Raw genomic sequence first — 27,659 nt, forward strand, 5'->3', positions numbered from 1 at the left:
ACAAATCTGAAAGGAAAATAAGATCTTTAATATGCTATACAGATAATATTTTGAGGAAGATTTTCTCTTGAGCATAAAGAAACATAAATCTAAACACATTCTCTTAATTGTTAAAACACTTGCTTTTACCCTATTGTACTACAAGATAAATGTCTTAAATCTTATAAATGGGAATTCTTAATTTCTTTTCTAATTTAACGGGGGACCTGGAGGTCCTCTTACCACAGAGATCTGTAGAGAGTAACCAGCCCACAGTGACAGGAAGGAGAAACCATAGACACAGGGAGGAATCATAAAGATAAGAAGTGAGGTAGGAGATTATAAAAGGGGCCAAAAATGAATTGGTTTGGTCTGTCAGTTACTGACGGTCAGGGCTAGCAGTTGTGTGGAAGTTGGCTGCTAGGCATGAGCTAGTCATTGGGGGTTGGTTGCTGGTGGTGTGAGTTGGTGATTAATTGGTGGTTGGCATTTAGTTGCTGGAATATAAAGGTGGGCCTGAGCTTACTGAGAGGGCTTTTGGCTTTAGCCTTTAGAGGGCTTTTGCCTTTTGGGTTTTTGGCTTTTGGTTTCGGCTATTAGCAAATGACAGTCCAACCAACTCACCTCGGCTCCTTTTATAACCTTCTCCTACCTCACTTCCTGTCTCTATGGTACTGGATGTTTTAAAAACTAAGCTTTTGATTTCATTGGTGGTGCCAGCTCTAGGAAGGAGCTTCCTATATATGGCAGATCACAGATTGTTTTGTAACCTAAAGAGAGTCTCTGGCACCCAGAGGAGATAAGTAACCTGGCCAAGGTCTCACAGCCAGTATGAGTTGGAGGCAGGTCTTACTGACTCAGAGGCCAGCTATCCACTATATTTTTGCTGTCTTTCATTCCTTTGATAGAGTTGCTAGATGGAATATGAATGAATTTACTACAAAAGAAGATTCTAACATAAAACCAAAATGGTCATAAAATATTCTTATCACTCTTTAAATGATATGTCATTTGGATAATAGCATTCTGATGAGGAAATCGACAAGGCGATTTGAAAAGTTCTTTCTAACAGATACCTTAGGTTTACAAGACTTCCTCTTTTCTTCCTTAGGTATGAGAGTTACAAAAGAATTCTTTTCTTTATCTTCCAAGAAAGAGGCCTGAAAGAAAATACCAATAAGTATGTTAATTAGAATCTGGAGTATATGTCAGGCTTTGATCAATTCATGAAACTTGATGTTTTTATTTATTGTGATTTGGAGTAGGGATTGGGAGGAGGTTCTAGACCTGTGATTTCATTAAAGTACAGAGTTCTTAGTGAGGAAACTGCCCTGGACAATACAGATCACCAACTCTTCTACAAACTTACGACTCTTGGAGTTGCCTAGAACATGAGAGTTTAAGTGACTCAACCAGAATCATAGTCAGAATGGGTCGGAGGTAAGAGTGGAATTTGAGTCTTCCTGACTACAAAGCTACTTCTCTCCTGACATACATTTGTATAGCACTTTATAATCATTACAGAAAGTCTAGAAAACAGCAACCAGCATAGTGAAGGGCCTTGAGAAAATGCTATATGAGGTTCAGTTGAAAGAAGTAGGGATGTTTATCCTGTAAAAAAAGGAGGTTAAAGGGAAACATAATAGCTGTGTTAGAATATTTGAAGGGAGGGCCATCTCCCTTGGACAAGAGTGATTAGACTTGTTTTGTTCCAGAGGACAGAACCAGGGACAATCACTAGATATGGCAAAGAGGCAAAAATGAGCTTAACAATTAGAGCAGTCCAAAAGTAGAACAGATTGCATCAAGGTAGTGATTTGGGACAGAGGCTGGGTGATCACTGGTTGGATATGTTATAGTAGGGCTTCCTTTCAAGTATATGTTGGACTAACTGGTCATGAAGGTCCTTTCCACCCCTCAAATTCTGTGATTCTGTTTACATAGCACTTTCACCACAACAACCCTGTGAGGTAGGTGACATAAATATTATCCCAACTGAATAGATTTGTAAATTAAAGTCCTGCCTTGATGCCAATTGTGGAATAGAAGTGAACTTAATTTTTTTGAAGGTTATGTCAGTGCAGTGCAAGACAAGTTTTGTCTTTAACAAGACTGGAGGGTTTCAAATATAAGCCTAGAAGAAGACTGTGTGTCTGTCAAGTGGTAGTTTTCTAAATTGACAAATTGCAGGTTACTAGTGTAGGAATAAGTTAGGGATGGTCTGGTTTCCCAGGGTTAGTTGAAAGAAGGGAATTCTGAGATAAGCCTTGGGAAAGGACTTTGGGTAAGAAAGGAATTACGGGTCTACAACTGAAAATAACTGAACTTCACTTCCTTCTTGAATTTTATCTGAGCTGGGAGTCGGTTTTGTCTCTCTGCCTGCAATTGTAAGCTGAAAGAGGGTTTTGCTCTAAGGGATTCTCCCTGGAAGATCAGGATTTCATGGATAAGTCCTTGGCATCCAAGTAGAGGATTTACTTGGAGGAAACCAATTTCACTGAATCCAGTTTTCATCTGCCAGTGGTCCAGCTGCCAGAATTCCTATTGGTTAAGGTAATCCAAAGTTTTCCATCTATAATTTTGGTTACTTAGTATAGCAGCCAATCTCAAGGGTTTTTCCCCTTTCTTTCTCATTAATTATTGGTAGGAAGTTTAGATTAAGTCAGATAGCTTGGGAAAGGGTTTAGAGAGCATAGGGAAGATTAAGTAGGGTCCAGAGAAGAAACAGAAGGCTTCCCTAAGCAGGGAATGTAGAAGTTGAGTGGAGGTAGTGTGAATAGAGTTAGGGTCATATGTTACCTTTATTCCTTTTTTGTTAAATAAACTTTGTTCCCAAGATAAAGGGTTTGGTGCTTAATTGGCCCTGAGGAGGGAGTTCCTAGGTGGATTGTAACATCTGATATCCATTTAGGACACTACCACATTACATTTGGCAAGGCCAGATAGGCTAGGACCACAGGAGTTTTTAAAATTTCGGGGGACAACTGTCATCCACAGACTCTTAGAATTTTGAGAGCTGCTCTACCAAGTTTAGCCAGAGCAGTAGAATCTTGGTGTGGTTGGCTGGGAGGCTGGACTCTGACTGGCAGGTAGCCATTTTGAATAGAATTCTGTGGTAAGGGACTCAAGGGGACATTCTATTGGAACTTTCCACTGCAGGGTTGGCCTGAGGGGAGTGCTAGAATATATCATTCACCAGTTTTTTTCCCCTTAGCTTCATTGTAACAACTGCCATTTGTTCTAAGTAGTCAATACAGTGGAAGTAAACAATAGATTGACTATTACCTGCTCTGCTACATTGAAACAAGTTAGTATCTTAAATAAGTGTTGTATTAATATAATAAAAATATTTCTGCAGTACTATTTCTCCCTAATCCCCTATGTTTTTGTTGTTATCTTGCCTGACTGGTTTTACAATTTTATGAAAGTGGAAATGTTACTTCCTTACACTGAAGATAATATAAGAAGGGGTTTATCCTATGTAATATCAGGGAATATAGTATGTGGTCTGTTATATGTGATGATTAAAATCTTGGTGTGTCTGCTTAAGAGATACATTTTTTGGTTATTTAAATTTTGGGATTGCTGATTTAAAGAATGTTGATCTATGGCTTTGCAAGAGAAGTTGGATAAAATTAAGACTACCTGTGAACAGCTGAGAAAGTTAGTTAACTGGTATGGTTGATAATTTAAAGGTACAGGGACTAGTGAAGTTTGAAGGAACTGAAGAATAGCAAGCTCCTACTAAGCTAGAGCTAGAAGCTGAAGCTTTAAAGGAAAAGCCAGTTACCCTTTGTCCTCTAAGGAATGTGTCCTATGTTACAGCAGACCAGGGGATAGTACATCTGAGACAACATAAGAATTTTACCCAGGGGGAATTGGAATCATTGAAAAAGAGGATTCCAAAATTTGAAGATGAGCCTGATAAAGTGGTCAAAGAATTAGAAAGAGTAATCCAAATCTATAATCTAACATTTAATGACTGACTTATTATTGGATGAAATTTTAACTAGAAGGTAGAAACAACAGATAGTGGAGCAGACTAACGCAAATACTGATCTCACTCCATGGTTGCCAGAGTATAACAATCTAGACATTAATTCAGTGGAGGACTACCAGCAACTAGGCATGGCAAGGAAGTCTATTTTGGAGACCAGGAGGGCTAACTCCAAGTGCCCTGGAATTGGTCTAAGTTTGAGAGACTAAGACAAGATAAAGGGGAGACTCCGGCTAGGTTCCTGGATCAGATTATTGACTGTGGGGAAAGATAGCTTAGTCTGGATCTGCTTTTGGATGAGAATGTCAGTCACATCCAGAGGCAGTTTGTGAAAAATGCCTGTCCTATGGTAAAGACCTATTTTAGGAGTAACTGCCTGAATTGGTTTACCATGGGACTGGATGAGCTCAAGAGAATGCTACTTACTTATATCTATCAAGATGAGATAGACAGATAAGAGGATGATAAGACCGAAATTATAGAAAAACTCAGAAAGCAATTAAAAGATGCTAATAAAAAGATCTAGTAAAGAGAAACAGCAAGTTAAGACTGTTGTAGCCCTACAGTCTTACAGACCTCCAAGGCAGAAATACAATCATAGGCAAACTAGGCAAAATCCTCCATGGTGCTTTTTATGTAATCAAGTGGGGCACATGGTCAGGAAATGTAGATGTATGGGACAGTTTGCAGTTCAAAATAGGGGAAACTGAAGCAATGTTTATAATAATAGATATAGGCAAAATTTTAATAGTGTAAATAGATTTAATAATGGATTTAATAATAATGTATATAATGGTAATAATAGTTGTTGTAATCATGTGTGTAGCAGTGTTTCCCAGCAAGTTCCAGATTTGCAAAGTATGCAGGATTTTATCTGGACAGGAGAAAGGCCTAAGTATTTCCAGGTGGCTAGAGGGACTGCCTATAAGGTTGATTTGCTAAAGGGAGGCTGCTCAGCATGAAGGTGTCAAAAGAATGGTTTGCTTAAATTAAGTTTGGAAAAGAAATTGTTAATGATAAAGGATTAAAAGAATGTAAAAATGATGTAATAATGAAATTAATGGAATAAAATGTAAATAATGAAATTAACAATGAAGTAATTGATGTAAATAATGAAATTAATGAGAAAATCATTAATGTAAATAATGAAATAGATGAAATAATTAATGTAAATAATGTAGAAAATTATGAATTAATTGTAAATGTGAGCAATAGAAATTTAGAGACTAATGAAAGGTGGAATGAGTCACAAAAATCCTGGAAGAATGATAATACTAGAGGACCAGAGGAAAACAAGGACGTAAGAGTAAATGAGGAAGAAGAAGGTGATGGAAAGGAACTAGGGCTGCGGTTTCCTGATCCAGATGTGCTGGCTCCTATTATTCAAATTCATTCCCCACGAGCAGCACAGAGCCTCATGTTACTCTGAAAGTGGGGAAACAGATTTATGATTGTCTTGTGAACACTGGAGCAACTAAATCTGTTCTGCAAACATCCCCAGGAGATTGTAAGACTATGGGAATTATGGAGGTGGTAGGAGTAACTGGAAGACCACAAAGGGTAAAGAAGTTGCAACCCAAAATGGTACTATTGGATCCTTTATCTGTAGAACACTCTTTCTTGCTAATGCCCAATTTGCCTATGAATTTACTTGGGAGAGATCTTTTATTTAAATTGAGAGCTTCGATTCAATGTACACCAGCAGGGAACATAAATTTAGAACTTCCTGAAAGAGCTCTGGATCTTTCCCCAATTTTATTCTTAGATACAGTTGAGGCAGAAGCAGAAGGAGGTAGAGTTTATCCTATATCTGATGATATACCACAATAGGTATGGGCTTTTCATTCTATAAATATTGGTCTATTAAAATCTGCTACTCCAATTAAAATTAAGCCCAAAGGGGGTCTACCATCTTGCACAGCACAATATCCTTTAATCAAAGAGGCAGTAGCTGCTAGTACCCCTATCATAAAGTCATTATTGAAACAAGGAATTATAGTACCATGTATTTCGGAGTTCAAAACACTCATACTCCCAATAAAGACAAAATTGGATGAAAATGAAAAACCTTTTTATAGATTTGTCCAATTCTTAAATGTTCTTAAATGAACTAGTAATGACTATGTGGTAAAGTCCCATTCTATTGTTCCAACTCAATTAACTCATCAATACCAAGCAGTGCTAGATATTTCATGGTGGTAAACTTAGGTTTCACTTTCTTTTTCAATACTTATACACAAAGACTCACAAAAGATATTTGCTTTCACCTGGCAGGGAAGAAGTTTCTGTTGGAGTCATTTGCCTCAAGGGTTCTGCAAAAGCCCATCCCCATTTTCACAAATCCTTAATAAAGATCTAGAGATAATCAGATTCAAAGACAGTAAACTTGTTCATTTTGTAGATGACATACTTTTAGCTTCTCCCAGTGCTAAAGCATGTTTAAGGGATAGCAGATTTCTTTTGTGTAAGTTATATAAATGGGGACATAAGGTATCTAAGGCTAAACTTCAATAGTGATTACAGAGAGTTGAGTATTTGGGATCTGTTTTGTCTGGAGGCTCTAGAAGCATTTCCCAAAAATGTATTGCAGACATCCAGAAGCTAAGTGCCCCAAAGACTTAAGTAACAACTAAGAGCCATACAGAGTACAACAGGTTTCTGCAGGCAATGGATCCCTGGGTACAGTGAATTGTCTAAGAACCTGACCCGCTCAAACTGAAGTCAGAACATCTACAGGCAATTACAAAACTTAAAGAAGCAATTCTATCTGCTCCAGCACTTGGAATCCCAGACTATGAAAAACCTTTTGTGCTGTTTGTTCATGAGCAGAAGGGGATAGCTTCAGATGTTCTTGCACAGTCTTTAGGGTCAAATTATCACCCAACTGCATACTACAGTGCACAGCTAGATCCTATTGCAGCTGGGATAGCTCCATGTTTGTGTGGACAAATTTTTGAGTCATGATGATTTTTGAAATCTAGAGGAGCTGAATTATGTCTAAGAGGAAAAAATAATAAATGAAATTATAGATCTTTCTTTCAAAGTGCCAAAGTAACCTGAAGAAAACTGAGGCCCAGTAAAAATTAAGTGACTTGCCCAAACTCACACAGATTAAAAAGTGATGGGGCCAGGCCTCTTGATTCCAAAACTAGCATTCATTCATCATCTTCTTTTAAATCCAGGAGCCAGTCCAGAAATTTAAACAATAGTTGACATTTTCAGCTTTCAAAGAATGAAAAACAAAACTGGAGAATGATCTGTTTCTCTGGAACATGGATTTCAAAGCTCAGGTGGAGCCCCAAGTTAGGATCACATTTGCTCTAATTAAAGGGTCTTGGGGAATCTTCCTCTTTTTTTTTTTCTTTTTAAAATTTTTTCCATGGTTACATGATTTTTGTTGTCTCTCTTCCCTCCCCCTCCCAAAGCTAACAAGCAATTCCACTGGGTTATACATATATTATCATTCAAAATATATTTCCATATTATTCATTTTGTAATAATCTTTTAAAACCAAAACCCCAAATCACATAACCGCTTCTGGATTTCTACTCCTGTGGGAAGCAAATAAGAGAAACAGTCTCAAATAGAAAAAAATCTGAGACTCCTCTTTTGACTCCTTTTCTGATCCACACCTTTCCTTATTGAAAAGCTTTTAGTTCCTAGCAAACCAACAGTTAAGAGGTTAACAATGTCTCTCCAAGACTAAAGACAGAAATTAAGCCAAAGGTTGCCTGGACTCTGAATCTGTTTCTAGACACGTCAAGGTCAATAATGGACAAAATTTAAACAAAACCTCCTCCAGTGGGGGCTATTCGTCCCTGAGAAAGTATTCCCAGACTTAGCTTTTGATAATGGACCAGCCAAAATTCAGCCTTGGCCTTGTTCTATTCTGAAGTCAAATGAGATTTTTTGTGTTTGGATATGACATAATTTGTAACTTCTGTGCATCTGCGAAGTTTCGGGAGGGTTCTTTTGTGTGAAATGAGTCTTGAAATATATATATATATATATATATAAAATAAATCCAGTAATACAAAGAACATCAATGGAAACTGAACTGAATACTTTTTTTATTCATTAGGTTCAGTCATGTCCAACTCTTCATGACCTCATTCAATTATATATAATGAAAGCAGTATAGTGTGGTAAAAAAGCAATGTACTCACCCTTAGCCCCAAATCTACCACTAAACAAACTGTACGAGTTGCATGTGTGACCTTTTCTTGATAAGATAGATTCAACAAATATTTGAGTGCTTTTTTTGTTTAAAGCACTTTGCTGAATGCTATATATTAGGTGCTAGAAATACAAAGACAAATATAACAGGCACTGCAACTATGCATGAATTTGGCTTTAAAGAAAGAACATGACTTCCAATAAGTGGAGTTGAAGATGGGGGAAGGGAATGCATGCTAGGCATGGAGGAGGGCATGAGTAAAGACAGGGATAGGAAAAAGGAGGACAATAACTGAGAGAGGGATAGCAGTCCAATTTGGCTAGAAATGACAGCATGGTAAGTGCAGTAAGTACAGTACAAATTTGTTGATGACCCACTGAAGGGAAATATCATAGGGTAAGTCTGAATTGGTTGACTGGAAACACAACAGAGCCCTTGAATAACAGGGTCAGAAGTTAACATTTTATTTGGCAAGCAATAGAGAGCTGAGGTGTAAACCATGCAACAGAGAGGGAGATGACAGGATTTGGCAACTGATGCAGTGAGGGAGAAGGAAGCACTTAACATGATCCCAAGTCATGACCCAAACCAGTCTGTAGGACTGAGACCGTCATGCCAGTAACAGAATGTAAACGTAGAGAGGTAGATGATAACCAGGAGGTAGTGTGGTACACTGAAAAGAACAATGATTGGGCATTAGGAAGCCTGAGTTCAAGTCATGGCTATCTCGCTCCCTACCTATGTGACCTTAGGCAGGTACCTCGACTTCATTTCCCTAACTGTAAAATGGGTATGGAGGGATTGAGGTAGGAGTGGGCAACCTCTCCATCTCTAATCTGATTCTATGACATATCTACTAAATACCAGGATAGCCTTGCCCTTAGAAAACTAAGCCTATTTCCCAACTTCAAGATGAGAGAATTGGAACATATGATTTTTAAAATTCCCTCCCAGCTCTGATTCCAGTAAAGAGTGAAGCTTCAGACATGTTGAATGGAGTGCTGGCAGGGGCATCATTATTAAAGTGTTGGTATATCTTGGCTCATGTAGAGTAGGGCACGACTGAAATGATTCAACAACAACATCCCAGCTCTTTCTGTCTTAGTCTAGAGAAAATGGGCACCTGAGTAAGTTAATTATTCATCTTAAGTTTTTTCATCTTTCAAATAAGAATTGTACTATGTGATCTCTAATACCACATCCCACACTATGATAATCCTATGAGATGTTAGAATGTTGACTTCATTTTCACTAGTATCTTCTCCCCCTCTTCACTCCCAGTGCCTAGCAAAGTGCCTTGCACATTACTGAATTGGTTCACACAACTGGATTGTGTTCAAATTAAACTAGACTCATAAAAGACAAGAGGATGCTGATAAAAATGAATTAATTACCTGCTGAGTAGAATCTTGATACAGATTAGGGGGCTCTGGTGAATCTGATGAAGAACATACTTCTTTAAATGATTTCTTGGCTACAATGGACAAACGGATACCATTTAGATATCTGCACTGTTAAAATGAAAATAAAATCTTATTTTTAAGTCTGAAAGTTCTGGTTAAAATATTTGAAAATAATTTTATTATTAAAAGCTAGTATGATTACATTTTAAGTTTTAACAGGAAGAATTTTTACAAACTCATTGAAGATAAGATAAACACTAGAATGGGGTTTATAACCTTGTGCAGACAAGTTTGATATCTGGGCAAGTTGCTATCTGGTATTTCCTTCCCTAACCATTATTGCTCCATTGCTAAGAATCACTCATTACCTATGAACTGTCTTTTTGAGTTGTCAAATTTTTTAATATCAATATTAGCACTACTAATGAATTATTTTTACAAATTGCAATAAGCAGGAAAATCACAAAAGGCATCTCTGGTATTTATATACATGTGTGTTTGTATATGTAGAATATCAAGGGAAATAACGAAAAGGGTAGGAATGAAGGGAAATGGAATTTTTAGAACTTAAACTATGTTTAAAGGAGCTGTCATCAAAGCTATCTGGTACTGGTTAAAAAATAAAGAAGCAGAACAGTTTGGACAAGAAAAAAAACAATGGAATTCAATAACCCTGTGTTCAATAAACCTGAAAACATGAATCATTTAGGAAAGCACTTCTTATTTGATAAAAACTGCTAGAAAAACATTAGTCTTGGACTAACATCTTATGCCATATTCCAAAATAAATTAAAAATGAATATGTATCCTAAAAATTAAATATAAGGTAAGAAAATTTAAAAATATGAGATTACATACCTTACACAGCTACAGGTAAAAAGATGCATTCTTAATCAAACAAGGAATAGAGGTAAAATTACAAAAAACAACAAAAAATAGATAACTTTGATTAAACAAAACTGAAAGACATTGCCATAAACAAAATCAATGGATCCAGGATAAGAAGAAAAGCAGTAGAATTGGGGTGGGGGTAAGCTTGTATCATATTTTTCTGTTAAGAGTTTGATAATATGTAGCTAGGAGAAAATATTCAAAATAAAAAAAATAATAAAAAAAACAAGTAAAATATTCAGATATGAGTAGAGGAAAAGATTCACACAGGAAACTTTGAGCTGAGTTGTAATCATTACACTTCATTTTTACTTGTTTTTTCTTCATGTACCATGAATACTGGCATGCAAAGAAATGTGACTCCCCCTAAACTGTTATGTTCATTGATACTTTAACTTATGTTGTATTGGGCATCTTTCATTTAAAAAATATCCATAAAAAAGGGCTAACTTCATTGATCAAATTAATGGTTTATTTAATTCTCAGAAAAATTATCATTTAAAAATATCTTCTCGTGCCCTCACATTATATATTTTTAAATATTGAAACATTTTCAATAGCAAAAAGGATTTTTTGGATTACTACTAATAAATAAAAATATTGTTTAAAAAAAAAAGAGTTTGATAGCCAAGATATAGAGACAACTAAGAGATAGATATATATGTGTGAGACTAAAAGCCATTCCCCAATAGATAAGTGATCAAAATATAGTTCTCAAAAGAATTACTATTTACAACCACATTAATAAATATTCCAAATCACTAAATTATAAGAAATACATAAAATAACCCTGAGGTTTCACCTTATACCCAGAAAGTCCCTGTGTATACCAAAATATAAGGGCAGCACTCTTTGCCATTTTGCAGATTAATAGAGAATTGTGGTACATAAACATAAGAGATATTACAGTTCTGTAAGAAATTATGTGCTTGACAAATAGAGAGAAGCATGAAAAAATCTATATGAATTGATGCAGAGTGATGTAAGCAGAAAAGTATATACAAAGTAAGCACAAAAATGTGCTAACTGGAAACCAAAGATCACATAGAGCTCAAATGAAGAGATATGAGAGGAATCTCCCAACTTATTCCTTCATAGAGTAAGAGGTCCACATAAATTTAAAAAACACTACACAATTTTGGGGGACTTTTTCAATGTACTGATCACTTGCGCAGACTTACTAAAATAAATCTGTCAATGAATTTAATTTCTAGTTTTGATGTATAAGAAAATTAAGTGTTAAAATCTGAACATCCAAATTATTTTGAAAACACAAACCATCCTTCTAATAGGAATTTATTTCCAAAGAAACAATCCAAAAACCATTTTAGATTTCTTTCCTCAAATGAGAAAAATATGAAATTTTAGTTTTTACTACAAACTACAGGAAAATTAAATCTGGAAAATTATTATATTAGTCACGATAAAAGAACAACAGTTATTTCTGGTATCAGACTTCAATATTTAAGGCTCCTGTTTCTGATTCCATAATTTTCTTTTTAAAATCTAGAAACAAAATGAGCAAAAATTAAATAAATTAACTTTAATATTTGGCACCATTCCTGTGACATACTAAAAAAATATTACATCAAAGCAATGCCTTTATCTAAAATTGCAGCAAAATTAAATTCTAAATTGGTGTTATCTAAGCTATTGTAAAACACTTCTGAGGAGGGATTACTGTAGTTGAAAGACTTTAACAAGTACCAAATAAATTATAAAACGAATTCCCTATTAATCTGCAAAATGGCTTTGAGTTAGTGATTTGTGCTTTTTAAAAAATAAATTCAATTATTCCAAATTGTTTCAGAAGTCATTTCTTTTCAAATAAATTTACTTAAAACTTTGAAAATAATCTTTTTCTGCTAGCTAATAGATCAAGTTTTATAATTTTTTCTAAAATTAAAACTAAGTTTCTAGAAATCAATCATGAAATTCCTTCAGATTTATCACATCATATTATATCTTTATAATTTTATAGTATTTCTCTGGCCAAATTTAGTTTTTCTTTAACATGTTTTTCTTTACCATATTTTTTCATTTTAATTTTGAAAAACATAAATCATTTCAAAATTACAAAATAGTATCAATCTTCTAATGCACTACAACCAAATTGATGATTCCTAATGGAACATTTTAAAATGGCTATTTTAATATGGTTATTCTTCACAATACTTAAATAAATAAGATTTTAATATTTCCAATTTTTTTATTATAACATAACTGTACAATTAATATCCATCTATGCAGAATAGCATCCTGTTACCTCTTCTATATATGTAAAGATTGTGTTTTGGTTATAACATTTACTATTCCCCTGCTGACTAATAATCAACATTGTGATCAACAAGTTGGTTCATCTTGTATTTCCCAACTAAAGTTTTGCTTCCGTGATATTTCATTAAGGGCTATTAGCAAATCAAAATGAAAAGCCTTGCAATGTGACTCATTCCATTTGGGTTTATTCTTTCTGTGGAATGAGTTGAGGTCCTTGAAAAAAATTACAGCATTGCTGATGTACTAATAACCCCTAACAAAGCAAATTTAACAAATCACAGCATTCATCTTAGAAGGGTCAATATACGTATAATTGACTGATCTGTTTCTCCAGTTGGATCAGCAGCTATTACCCATAAAAATTACTGATTTGCTAATTGAAGCTATCCAGAAAAATTTCCAGCATCATTCTAACATTATGTAAAACCTCTAGTGGTTTTTACTTTATCCAATCATTTGTTGATGACAACACTAAACCAATCTTTAAATTCAGTCTCAGATTTTGGAGTATTGTAACATCAGAGTTAATATTCTAGATGTGTTTTGGGAAGTCTTGTCAATTTTAGTTCTATTTGAGAGACTGCATAACAATGTCTTTTTAATGCAACAAAACAAAGAAGAAAAAATAAAGAAAGTCTAAATTAGGATCCACAATAACCTACCATCTATTAACAATGAGTTCACATACAAATTCTTCCATTATGCCATGCATTTTTTGTTGTTTTTTTTTAAACCCTTAACTTCTGTGTATTGGCCCCTAGGTGGAAGAGTGGTAAGGGTGGGCAATGGGGGTCAAGTGACTTGCCCAGAGTCACACAGCTGCGAAGTGTCTGAGGCCTGATTTGAACCCAGGACCTCCTGTCTCTAGGCCTGACTCTCAATTCACTGAGCTACCCAGCTGCCCCTTGCCATGCATTTTTTATGTGTGAACAATTTGTTATTTTGGTTATTTTAGCCTGCTCTTCAATCAAGCAACTGACTAAAGTATTCTTATTTTGGATTTTTCATAAAAATCCTTAAAAAAAAAAAAATTCAAGTATACTTTAAAAATCCAAATTGAAGAATTGTGGATTTCACCCTGGTACATGGCAGTCTCCTCTCTTCTCTACCCTATTTCTCACAATTTTTCTTGTAGTAAAGATCACTTCACTCTTTTAACTTGAAAATACTCTAGAGGGATGTATAGTCAAGAAGAAAAAAAAATCTAACATTTCCCCCCACCTTGGATTTCAAAGCAACAGATCAAAATGTAGATTTTAAAATTATTTGCTATCATTACAATGCTATACAATTTTGAAAATCATCTGGTTTTCTCAAGGATAGATGTGGCCTTAAATCCTTCCATTACCTACACATTACTTAACTAACAAAATATAATCTTTATTTTTTAGTTAACATACTGCCTAGCTCAAAAATTCATTAGTCTTACGTCTCCCATTTCTGCTAAATTCCCATGCCGATGAGCTACAATTTTTATAGTGATACAGAAAGAAGTTGCAAAGGAAAGAAGTCATATTATATATGTTCTTCCAAGGAAATGAAAAATACCTAAGCAAACATTTTCACTTTATTTATGCATCCATTCTATTAATAGGGAGCATTCCCAAACATAAGGAAATCATTCTAACCTTCTGTGCTTTTAACTGGCTTGTCAATTAGCTGAAATCTATGGTGTTTCGTATCAGGATTTCTCTCTTTCAACTTTTCTAAGCTTTCCAAAGCTGTACTATGTTCAGATAAGGACCTTAAAAGGGAAATGCTGTTAACTAAGTCAGAAAGTCCAAAGGAATTTCCAGCACTGTCCTGATATTTTCTGTATTCTTTGTTAGTCTGTATCTTACTTTCTATACTCTCCATACTTCCTGTATCTTCAAATTCATACACACCTACTTCTTTGGAAATAGGTTGCTTTTTTTCCCAAAAGGTATCAGAAGTCTGAGTGCCTGATACGTCAAATATGTCACATTCAGAATCAGAATGATGATTCTGATCAGTATTTAAAAGTGGTGAGCTATCATTCTTAACTGGTAATGGTCCATTATGCAAGTAATTTCCTAAAATACAATCGTATCCATTGTCTTTAGTAAACTGCATATTAGTTTCCAAAGTCTGAGTCATACCTATGTTTGATAGAGAAAGCATATGTAAAGTTTTTTTAATGTTTTTGGACTTACTTTGAGGTGAGACATGATCACAATCAGTATTGGTTTGGGGAACTGATCCATTACAGTGCCCTTTACTATATACCAATATATCATTGGTCTGCTTTGAGGATGAATCACAACTAGTCTCTCTGCTTAATGTTTCAAAATTTGACATATTTACAGTCATTTCTTCTTCAATGTTTTCAGCTTCAAGAAGATTTGAGTTAAATAAGAAAGATGCCTCATTATCTTTACCAATTTTATCAAGACCTACCAAAGTTTTAGCACAAATCTGGGAAGATGGAGTTTTCATAATGGGAAATTTTGCTGGAGGACTAGAATTAACTGTCTTCAGATGTGACAAATGTTCATTATCATCTTCTTGACTATTATCCTTAACCTCAAATTTCCTTTCAACATATGTTTTGTTCTCAGATAAAATTTTCTTTAGCCTATGCTCAGAATCCAAGGGAAAGACGTTGCTGTTTTCTGATTCTTCCTCAGTATCACTAATATCAAAATTGTCCAGACTGAAAGTTACCTCCAAAAATGGCTCTGGTTTACTATTCAAATCTGTATTAGTTTTAATATTTTCATCTTCAGCTCTGCTTTCAGAAACCAATGTGGCCAGAGTATTATTTATGCAAGAAGAATCTCTTTGTATTTGTGAAAATTCCCATTCTGGCTGAGAAGAAAGCTTTAAGTGGTTCTCCCTTTCTGGCACTCCAGTTTTATTTAATTCCTGCACATATTGCGTAGTAAAAAGAGATCCTTTTATAGATTTTGGATAATCATCATTGAAAAGCATTTCAGTTTTGGATTCTGATAATAAGTAATGATGCTCATTGCTATAGACAATTGGTAAGTTTGCTCCCAGCTCATTTTCAGAGGAAGAAGATACTTGAAAATGTATTTTCTGATTACAGGTAGTTTGGTCATCATTATCTATTTGATTGTCTGTCTTAAACTCAACCTTTTTTTCAGAATCCACTGCAAAGAGATTCATCTCCTTTTGCTCAAAAGAACCTTTCAAATGCAAATTTAAATTGTCATCTTGGTCCTCAGATTTTTCTTTGGTATAGCTTACATCAGAACTTATAGATAAGCTCTTTGGTAAATAAATATCCCATCGGCTTCTTTTTCTTGCATTATTTTCTAAATACTGGTGAGATATATTTTTTGTGCTGTTCATTTCAGTAATCTCTTCTTCCCTTCCTATTATGCACTGTGCCCTAGGAGATCTTTTTATTTCTTCTGTCAAATGTCCAAGAGGAAAATACTCCGTAACTTCTGAAGTAGGAGTTGATTTGGATTTTAGAAGTGCTAAAATCTGTTCTTTGCTCCTGATATTTTGTGCGGTTGCCGAGCCCCTGTTTGTCGAACAGTCTTCTTTCACTGAGATGTCTGATTTCCTAGTTACAGAATTGAGAAAAGAATGATCATCTTCTTTACTCAATCCTTCCTGATTAGAATTGATGGATGTAGTAGAGAGAAGTAAGGGGATAGACACATCATTTGTGTTGCTTTTCTTATAATCAACAACACTGTTAAAGTCCAATGGCATAATCGACGATCTATTTTTCTTTCCAGCAGTAGAAAACAATGGAGGTGTGCGGTACAACAGAGAAGAAAAGGTAGGACAAGACTCCTTAGATAGAAGTGATGCTGGTGATTCACCATTTTCTTTGGTTGCCATCTTTTTTGGTACTAGACGCGGTCCTTGGAATCCCTAAACATATGAAAATAACATTAGTTGCATCACACTGTTACAGAGAATTTTAAGTGATCTGGCAATGGAGGAGAAATGCTTTCACTCTTTTAAAGAACAAAATAATATATCTAGCATACTTTAAAGATATGTAGAATCCTTTACATATCTTATCTCCTCACAACAACTCTGTGAAATAATACTACTCTCCCAATTTTACAGATGAAGTTACTGTGGCTGAGAGATGATAAGTGACTTGCCCAGGGTCACCCAGCTAGTGTCAGAGGCTGGATGGAATTCAGATCTTCCTGTCTCTAAGTTCAACACTTTATCCTACCAATGATAACAGCTAGTTGCCTCTAAAATGAAACAACTTACTGAGCTAAATATGTTAAAACATAAATATCAATTCAGAGTCAGATAATTGTATTTTTTTTCTCTTGGAACCTCCTAGCAGTGAGGTACAGTATGGAATTACAGACAGACCTCCCCTGTACTAAAGAAGACTTAAATTCAATCTGTTGAAACAAATTGGCAAAGTGACCTTAGGCAACTTACTTAACCTCCAACGCCCCTGACCACTCTCTAAGACTATAAATCACACACAAAAAATTTATCTGCACTGGTTTAGAGATTTCTTAATGGAAGCTCCCAACACCAATGAAAATAATCAATGAAATAAATATAAACTATAATAGCCTCAAGATCTGTCGGCCATGTCCAAGGTTTTATAAACACATTCTAATTTCTTATTTTAAGTAGTAAAACTTACAGTAAACTTTCTTTTTAAACCAGTGGATAGGCGCAGTTTTGGCTTGTTAGAAGATTTCAATTCTTGTACATTCAACTTCGGTACTTCTGTTCTAACTTCTAAATTACTAGGGATGTTTTCAACATTTTTTACATCTTCAACTGTGATTAAATATCGATCACTTTCTAAATCCTCTCCAGGTTTCACCTACATTTTAGAGAATAAAAAGTTCAAAACATATACATTTGTTATCACAAATGGTGAATATGCAAACTGACAACAATAAACAAAAAAAGCAGCTTTTTCTGAATGTCATAAAAATATACATTTATGTGTGAATAATAGGAATTAAATCTCAATGATATATTTTACTATCAAAATGAACATATATTACATACATGCTGAAAATTCTACTCAATAAAGTAGTGACATAAATCACTCCCCTACTTAAAAATTTGGCATTTGATTGGGAGCTCCTTGAGGGCAAGGACTGTTTTTGCTTCTTTGTATCCCTATCTGGTGCCTGGTACATAATAGATGCTTAATAAATGTTCACTGACTGATTGACTTGGTTTATAAGTTATCAAAGATTGTTTTAAAATGTATTGTTACAGAAGAAAAACAGCTTGAACACATGGGTCGAGGCAGACATGATTGGGGATTTTGATTCGAAACTACCACACCAATGCAATGATCAACAATTTGGAAATAGGTCTTGATCTATGACACATGTTAAAACCAGTGGAAATGCGCATTGGCCAGGGGTGGGGGAAGGGCAAGGGGTGAAGGGGAAAGTAGGAGCAGGAATCATGTAACTATGTTAACTTTTCTAAAAAATGAATATTAATAAATGTTAAAAAAATGTATTGTTACTTTAGTTGATGAAAAAATACTTGTTATAGTCTTTAAAACTTAGATAATACTCAGTCCTTAGCACAGTAACTAACACATAGTAGGTGCTTAATATTTAGTGAAAAGAAATATGTTTTAATACCAAAATGAATACTTAATTGAATAGAAACATGGTATTTATTGCTTGATACAGTAATATAGAAGCTAAAAAGATGAGAGCAACGCATCCATACAAAGTAATAGTCATCTACCAGAATTATACTTTGTTGTTGTTGTTTTTAAACCTTACCTTCCATCTTAGAATCAATACTGTGTATTAGTTCTAAGGCAGAAGAGTGGTAAGGGCTAGGCAATGAGAGTTAAGTGACTTGTGCAGGGTCACACAGCTAGGAAGTGTCTGAGGCCAGATTTGAATCTAGGACCAACCTTCTCTAGGCCTGGCTCTCAATCCACTTAGCTATCCAGCTGCTCTCATGTTGCCCCTTGTTCTTCTTAAAAATTTTTATTATCATGAAAAACACATTTCCATATTGGTCACTGTTGTAAGAGTACACACACTCAGACAAAATCAAAACCCCAGATAAAACTGTAAATACACTGATGTGAAAGATAGCATGTTTTGATCTATATCTACCTGACTGTAATAGTTCTTTCTTTGGAGGTGCAGAGCATTTCCTGTCAAAAATCTTTTAGGATTTGTCCCAAATCATTTTATTGCTGGAAATGTACTTTTAAACAATATCTCTATAGAGAAAAGAAATAGGATGGTGGGAATATTTGGAATAAGTCTATCAGATGAGGTCTGATATCCTGAATCTAGGAGGAAATGCCCAAATGTCTATGTCCTAAGACCCAATGTTTCTTGGGGAAAGCATATTTTATTAATTGTATGCAGTGGTTTTCAAACTTTTGGTTCTCAGAATCCTCTTACACTCTACAAAAAATACTGGTGATACTCTAAAGAGCTTTTGCTATTTGGGTTATATCTATTGATATTTACTATATTAGAAAGTAAAACATTTTAGTATTATTATGAAAATAGTTTTATTTGTAAACCCTCTGAAAGAGTCTCAGGGACCCATGGGTCCCCAACTCCACTCTTTGAGAACCACTGTCCTCATGGTATATTGTTGTTCAATCATTTCATTCATGCCTGACTCTTCATGAACCCATTTGCGGTTTTCTTGGCAGAGATATGAAGAGGCTTGCATTTCCTTCTCCAACTCATTTTATAGAGGAGGAACTGAGGCGAACAGGGTTAAGTGATTTGTCCAAGGTCACATGGTTAGTAAGAGTCTGAGGTCAATTTTGAACTCAGGAAGATAAACCATCCTGACTTCAGGGCCACTGGTGTATCTACTGCACCACCTAGCTACCCCTGGTCTTCAGTATAAAAGGAAACTTTTCAAAAAGTTAATTACCACATGAAAAAAACCTAAAATTCCTTAATCAGAGATATGCAGGTTAAGACAAGCTTAAAGAGGAATCTATATTTCAGTCCTATTTATTTATTAAGCACTTACTATGTGACAGGTACTGTACTAAGCACTGGGAATACAAAAAAGAGACTAAAAAGAGTCCTTTCTTCCAGGAGCTTACAATCTTTTTTTTTTAGCTCCTTAACAATTTTTTTCCACATTATTTTATTTTATTTTTTTAGAATATTTTCTCTTGCTTGCATGATTCATGGTCTCTCCCTTCTCTCTTCCCTCCCCCCTCCCACAGCTGACAAGCAATTCCACTGGATTATACATGACTTATTACTCAAAACCTCTTTCCATATTATTCACATTTGTAATAGAGTCATCTTTTAAAAACCAAAACCCTTGGGGGCAGCTGGGTAGCTCAGTGGATTGAGTCAAGCCTAGAGATGGGAGGTCCTAGGTTCAAATCTGGCCTCAGACTCTTCCCAGCTGTGTGACCCTGGGCAAGTCACTTGACCCCCAGTGCCCATCCTTACCACTCTTCCACCTATGAGCCAATACACAGAAGTTAAGGGTTAAAAAAAAAAAAAGAGAGAAAGAGACTACTGGTAACTGGAAAGGGCAGTTTGAGTGGCATGATAAGGTCAGAAGCCATTCAGTAAAGGGCTAGGAAGATAATGAGAGGAGAGAAAGTAAAGGACCAGCAAGACCTTTGGCAAATTACTTTCATCTCCTCACCTCTCCAATGAGGAGATAGTAGCAGAGGAACACTAAGGCCCTTCTAGTTCTAAATCTGTGACCATATGGTGACCTTATACCCATCAAGATGGCAAAGATGAGCAAAGTATTAAAGTAAGGGAATATTAGGGTACTCTAAAAAAAAGATTAATATGGAGTACACAAGGAAATGTGGATTCATACAAAGTGAAACAAAGCAAAATCACTATAAATAGGAACCATATGTATGATAATAATTATCTTAAAAAAACCAAGGGGGTTCATGATGAAAAAGGCTATCTACTACTATAGAAGGAACCAACAGAGTCTGAATGTAGATTGAAACATACCACTCTTCACTTTATTTCCTCCATGAATTTTTCTCTACTGTAAGTAATATGCATCTTGTTTCACATGATAAACATAGAAATATGTATTATAAGATAACCTATGTATAATCTACCATCGTGAGGAAGGATGGGAGCAAAGGAAAGAACATGGACTGCAAAATGTCAGAAAACAATTATAAAAGAATAAAAAAAAACACAAAGAAAACAAAGAAAGAAAGAAAATAGAAATCCTTAGATGCCTTGAAGACAGAACAAAAGTATTTTTGGTTATTATCTTTTGGTTCTATCTTGCTAAATGCTACCATTTTAATGTAGATTTTATTCCTTATTTTGTATATTGTTTTGCACATTTTTTCCCATTGATGGTTAAACTTATAATGAAAACATGAAAAAGAAATTTACTTTGTAGTAACTGTTTTCATATAAAGGTTATTCCAAAGTGATATCTGAAATGACTTTGCAAAATAAAAAAATATTGAAATACCTCACACTGCTTCAAAAATAAACTCTCCAAGGACCGTCCTTTGTCATCATATAAAGTTGCCTGCATTAAAATAACATTTAAAAAATAAAGTTAACATGAAAAGTTTGAATTCTTTAAATTTTTTCTAAAGGAAATGAACAATTATTTTAAAAATCACATAGAATGTATTATTTGGCTTTGTAATATTTCAAAGGTCATTTAACATATTAAACAGTTTGTATTAATTTATTTATTTATGGTAGAATTTATCGATCATTTATTCCAGCACTATGCTAAGCATTGAAGGAGATATTTAAATATCAGGGTATTGTCCTTATGAGATTTGGCAATCTAGCTAGTTGGGAAGAGAAGAAATAAACACATTTATTTATCAGTTCAAAAAACAATGCAAATCAGTAAGTATTAAAAGTCTCTAGAGAAGGGGAAAATTGACATGGGGCTTATTGGTGATGTGAGTTTTATGGAAGTAGTACTAATTAAGAAAATAAACACAGTGGGGGTGTGGATAGGATGTGCAGGGAGAGGAAAAAATTAAGCATGGAGTATTTGGTTGACAGTGAAAAAACTGTTCTATTAATATAGCTAATAGAAGTCCCACAGTCCCATAGGTGAGATGGGAGCCAGGCTGAGGAATTTGCATATCATTCTATAGGCAAGAGATCTCATATATACCCCCAAAACCATGTTGGTGAATCTATGGCATGTGTGCCAGAGAGGGCTGCTCTCTTCCTCCTCTGTGTGCCTGAGGACATTTCTCACATCACCTGCTTCTCTGCCCAGCAGCCCAGTGGGAGTGCTTCCTTCCTCCCTTATCTGGGGTAAGGAGGCAGCTCACATGTGGCATGAGGGTACAGTTTGGGCATTCAGTCTCTAAAAGGTTCACTAACACTACCCAAAAGGGTCTTAGGACTACATATGGGGGCAGCTGGGTAGCTCAGTGGATTGAGAGTCAGGCCTAGAGACAGGAGGTCCTGGGTTCAAATCAGGCCTCAGACACTTCCCAGCTGTGTGACCCTGGGCAAGTCACTTGACCCCCACTGCCCACCCTTACCACTCTTCCACCTAGGAGCCAATACACAAAAGTTAAGGGTTTAATAAAAAAAAAAAAAAAAAGGCTACATATGAATTGCTGTTTAAAACTGCTAAATATGGGGCAGCTGGGTAGCTCAGTGGAGTCAGAGTCAGGCCTAGAGACTGGAGGTCCTAGGTTCAAACCCGGCCTCAGCCACTTCCCAGCTGTGTGACCCTGGGCAAGTCACTTGACCCCCATTGCCCACCCTTACCAATCTTCCACCTATGAGACAATACACCGAAGTATAAGGGTTAAAAAAAAAAACACTGCTAAATATGAACATCTTGTGCTTTTTTTCCCTTGAAAATTACATAATATTGTGAATTCACACAAAGGCACAGTTAATAAAAAATTAGTTACTACCACTCTAAATACAAATTAAATCAAATATTCATTGAGATTCTACTATTTTCAAACTATCCACTGTGATACTTAGATTTTCAAATTCAAATAAGAGCCTATCCATTATAATTTATATAATTTTCTTAATGTTTGAATATGAATTTAAAAAATCAAACTTCTAGACTCATTAATAGATTATCCCAAACCTACTTTATTTCCTGAAAAACTGGTCTTCAGTATTCCATCTTGCCATACTTTTGATTTTTTCATCTTTTGATGAGTATATAGTACCTTATTTATAAAAAAAAGAAGAGATTGTTTTAAATAGAGCTCTAAGTACATTTGTGAAATACATATATATTAAATATTGAAATCGTAAAATCAAAGAATGAAATACTTACAATAAATTCTTGACTTGCCATTGTTTATGCTAGAGATAAAAATCTACCTGGGTCCAAGAAGTCTTCAGTAACTGCTGCACTACTTGCTCATTTTGCCCTGAGCATATACAAGATTCACAGAGTTCGTCACTGATGAGAAATGTAAAAAAAAATTTAAGTTTTGAATATATAACCTTATTTATAACCTGTTCCATGTCTTGAGAAAAAATTGTGAAAAGTAATTTCTTTGAACATGGTAACCTAAGAATTAAATTCAATTGGAAATATGTATTGGAAAAGAAGTTTGTTTGGTTTTAAAATTCATTGTCTCCAAGCCTGTGCATCGAGTTATGGAAACAGAGTTGGCCCTGGAAGTCAGGAAACATGAATTTGAACTATGCTATTTACTACCTCTGGACAATTATTTAATCCTTTTGTGCATCACTTTTCTCATCTGTAAAGTTATTCTATCAGTTGTAAATCTTAACTATTCTTGAAAATCAGTTCAATTTAAGTTTTCTGAATTGCTGCAGAACTACCACAAGGTGGCCCCCTTGTATTTTGAATATAAGCTTCCATTTTCAGTCTGTCAATATTCTGCTGCAGTAAGGGCAGTAATCAAATATGTGTAATTAAAGGAGCAGAAAAGATTCTTATAAAGTGACTATTTACCAATAGGTTGAATAGGCTTTTGTGTTCTGAAGCAAGGCAGAAATCATAATCTGTGGAAGTCCTACATGGCATACAGAAACTATATGGGGCACTTTCCCCCTTGTTCCATTTACGTTAATTCATTTCTGGGGCTTTACTTGTTTAAAGAGAGACTTGACTTAAGAATTCAAATTCTAAGTCTTATGATTTTATGCAGAAAGGCCACTAGAACTAAGGTTATTTTATCATAAAGCAAAGAGTCAGAAATGGGACTATTTTGGGATGTTTATAACCAAAAAAATGTGAAACCAAATCTGATCACAAGCCTTTATAAAATAACTTTTTAAATATATAGATTGGTCCTCTAAAAGCAGTCTGTTTCTAGGACTTTACCTGAAGCCTGCTAGAACTCTCAGTCTCCATGGTTATAGAAAACTCAGGGTTACATTCATACCCTCAGAAATAGGGTTTTGTCACTCTCTCACATCTATGTTTACCTTGGGTTAAACAAGTCAAGATGGATTTAAATATAGATACACTATAAGGAATTTAAGTAAGAAGTTCCTAGACTTAAAAAAGAATTTTCTAAGTTGAAAATTATTAATGGGCAGAGATCTGTTTGTGATCATGTCAATATAATGCTGTCTAAAAGTGAATGTGAGGAGGGAGACTAACCAGATGTCTCTTGTGTGGTTTATTTTTCATCTAGCAATATTTACCTAATTCAACTGGTTTATTGAGTTACTTAATCAATCATTCGGTGCCTACTACGTCCCAAACACAATGTCAAGCATTTAGAAGTACAATGAATGAAAGAACTCCTACTTGTAAAATGCTTACATTCTAACACATATTTACATATATATGGTCAAGTGCTCTATTACACTTCACAAAGTCCAGGCATCAATTTATCAGCTCTTGTAAAATCACTGCATATTTTCTCATTAAATAGTGTCTCTTCTGGGTTTTTAGGATTTTTTTTTTGCATCCTACCTCCTCCTTTACAGCAGGAGTTAGCCTAAGTCTGAACTTCTTTTTATTTTAAAAATATGTTGATAGCTACATTTCAATAGAATTTCTTTTGTAATCCTAGTGGATTTATGCATTCAAGTCCAATATTCTGAGAAGAGGTCCCTAGGTTTTGACATACATAATGCCAAGGAGGTCCATGATACAAAAAAGGTTGAGAAAATTTGGTTCAGGACAACAGGAGACTGTAGATATAGTTTCACGATGTCCCTTAGCTCTGCCAGGGAAGAAAATTAGATTTTTATTTTCATTAACTGAAACTCTGAGTTTCTCTAACTGAAATCTATCATTTCCTTCAATTATGAATGTAGGTAACAAATGCTTTCGTCTAAAATGGCTCTATCTATGCCACCAGAGTACCAATTGAGACCATGACCCAGAAAAGGTGAAGAACCCCTGCTTTAAAGGATCATTTTCCCAAACCCAAATCCACAGAATAAGCACATTTCAAAAACCAATGACCCAGGCACACTCTAGCCACTTATTAAAGTGATTGTTGACTTGACTCCCTTCAGACACAGCAGGTCTTCAGGAGTCCTCTGCGGCTTTCCAGCTCCAGAGCCTTAACCTTTCTTTGTCCAGGGGATCTCAAAGCATTCTGAACCTCTCCTCTTCCCTTTTCCCATTACAAGCATTTATAAAACACGAGCTGGGGGGTGGGGAGGCTCAATCCCTTCGGCCTATGGAGAAGATCTTAGAAGTAAAGTCAAAGCACCAGGTGGAAGACTGTTTTACATCCGCATTCTCCACTCCCACCCTCAGGGGAACCTGCCCGACAAAACACACAAACCCACTCAGATATTCAAATAGACACACAACACACGGATCCCACACAACAAGCAGACACAGTCACACACACACAGAAATGCTACACACAAAAAAGATGAATTGGGGTGGTGGAAGGGGAAGCAGGGGGAATTACCTGGCCTAGTAGGGAGTCCGAATATTCGAATTTTTCCCGCGAAAGCTGGTGACGTCACTGCTCCGCGACAACCCCCAGGCAGGCCCCCGCCGTACCCCTCCCGCGCGCCCCGCCCCCGCACTACAAACCACCAATCGCACACCTCCTTCCGTGTTCTTGCGCACGCGAGTTTGGAGGAGGCAGAGCGACTGCTCCAGTCGCGAAGTGCGTGACGTAAGGGCCCCAGCAACTGGGAAGAGTGGAGAGGAGGAGACCGTTTCTGAAACGCTCGGTGTCTGGACCCGTTGCCTGGGGGACTGAACTGAGTAAGTGCGAGAGGTAGAGACACCGAGTTCGGGATGCCCCGTGGGGGTCAGGCCGAAATTCGCCTTTTCGTATTGGTTGGCTTTACATCCTGCATCTTCTCCTATTTGTCTCCCCGCCCCCTTTCCCCCCCTTTCTTCAACCGACCCACCTCCCTCCTCCCACTTTTATCTTAGGGCGCACGCGCAGAAGGCCTTCGGGTGTCCCCGCCCCCCCCCCGGGTAGTCTGGAATCTGCGTAGCCCCCAATGTGGGGTTGGGAGAAGATGATGAACCCCAGACACGCCCATCTCACTAGTCTCTGCAGATTCTTCTTAAGCACTGACGGAATCCCAACCTTATGCTTTCCATGCCTAATTCACCATGTAGGCATTCAACTAGCATTTATTAAGCGCCAACTGTATGCCAGGTAGTGTGCCTTCAATCCTCTTAATTTATCGTTCAATCAGTCGATAAACTTTTATTAAACACCTGCTGTATGCCAGGTGCATTCCATCCAGTTTTGCAAGCCCCTCCCTAGCTGTTCCTCCAAAAAGACACACCATTTCTGGAATCCAGGCACTTTCTCCCAAGCAGGGAATGCTCTCTCCTTATTCTTGCCTTCTGGCTTCCTTCAGGTCTCAACTCATATCCCACGTTTTGTAAGAATCCTTTCCCAGCCCTTCTTATTCTTAGTGCCTAATCTCACTTTATCCTGTGTGTAACTGGTTCGTTTGGAGCTGTTAGTTACCCTGTTATTTTCCCTATTTAGACTATGAGCCCCTTGGAAGCAAAACTTTTTTTTTTTCTTTTCCTTTCCTTGTATTCCTAGGCCTTAGCATAATGCCAGGCACAATTTAGGCATTTAATAAATGGTGGTTAACTTGGCTTTCCTCACTTTAACTTATCGCCTAATCAAGATTTTAGTAGCACCTACTGTGTGCCAGATGTTTTTAATTCTATAGTATTAGTTTACCGTTAAATCAACAAACATTTAATAGATGCACCGGATATGTTGTAATAAATATATTGAACTTTAAGTCAGGAGAGGTGAAGTACATCTGGGTGGTGCAAAGTGGATAGAGTGCTGGGCCCCGAGGCAGGAAGATCTGAATTCAAATTTATTAGCTTTATAAACTTGGATAAGTTACTCCAGCACCTTTTGCCTGGTTCTTCTTCTGTAAAATAAGGATAATAATAGCTCCTACTTCCCAAGGTTGTTGTTTAGGATTAAAGAAAAGAATATTTGTAAAGTGTTTGGTCCATGTTAAACACTATTGTAAATGCTAGCTGTTGTTATTATCATTATTATTCCCAGCTTCATTACTTAGCCCTGGGGCTAGAGGCAGGAAGTTGTTTAGTCACCCCGCCATGTCAGAATCTTCATGACCTCTTTTGGGATTTTCTTGGTGCAGATAGGTGCAGTGATTTACTATTCCCTTCTCTAGTTCATTTTGGCAGATCTAAGGCAAACGGTGAAATAACTTGCCCAAGGTCATGTAGCTAGTGAGTGTCTAAGGTGGGATTTAAACTCAGGAAAATGAGTCTTTCTAACCTCTGGCTTGGCACACTAAGATCTGTACCACCTAGTTGCTCTTTGAGTTCAAATGTGACCTCAAACAATTACTGGCTATGTGACCCTGGGTGTCATTCAACCTGTTTGCCCTGTAAAAAATAGGGATAATTCTAGTACCTTGCCTGCCAGAGTTGTGAGGAATAAAATAATAAAGTACTTTGTACATATTAAACATTACATAAATGCTAGCTACTATTATTATTAATCCCAGGTCCGTTACTTCCTTGGCTATGTCACTGAACAACTCAGCCA

The 27,659-nt window shown here is 36.0% G+C and overlaps 2 protein-coding genes across 2 annotated transcripts in view; one reads left to right on the top strand and one right to left on the bottom strand.

The window, feature by feature from the left end:
- Positions 1–22,990, bottom strand: part of ZGRF1 (zinc finger GRF-type containing 1) — an 86,720-nt gene extending 63,730 nt beyond the window's left edge. Inside the window, exons 1-7 of the mRNA XM_044681050.1 lie at positions 22,970–22,990; positions 22,779–22,859; positions 21,155–21,214; positions 17,349–17,534; positions 14,899–16,597; positions 9,548–9,627; positions 1,056–1,139 (exon numbers count right to left, since the gene is read on the bottom strand). Of these exons, the coding sequence (XP_044536985.1) occupies positions 1,056–1,139; positions 9,548–9,627; positions 14,899–16,597; positions 17,349–17,534; positions 21,155–21,214; positions 22,779–22,859; positions 22,970–22,990 (2,211 nt within the window). The remainder of the gene's footprint in view (positions 1–1,055; positions 1,140–9,547; positions 9,628–14,898; positions 16,598–17,348; positions 17,535–21,154; positions 21,215–22,778; positions 22,860–22,969) is intronic.
- Positions 22,991–25,740: 2,750 nt separating this feature from the next.
- Positions 25,741–27,659, top strand: part of LARP7 (La ribonucleoprotein 7, transcriptional regulator) — a 30,857-nt gene continuing 28,938 nt past the window's right edge. Inside the window, exon 1 of the mRNA XM_044680486.1 lies at positions 25,741–25,855. The gene's annotated coding sequence lies outside the window, so the exon portion shown is untranslated. The remainder of the gene's footprint in view (positions 25,856–27,659) is intronic.

Source organism: Gracilinanus agilis, chromosome 6, assembly GCF_016433145.1.
Source record: "Gracilinanus agilis isolate LMUSP501 chromosome 6, AgileGrace, whole genome shotgun sequence".
Lineage (NCBI taxonomy): Eukaryota > Metazoa > Chordata > Mammalia > Didelphimorphia > Didelphidae > Gracilinanus > Gracilinanus agilis.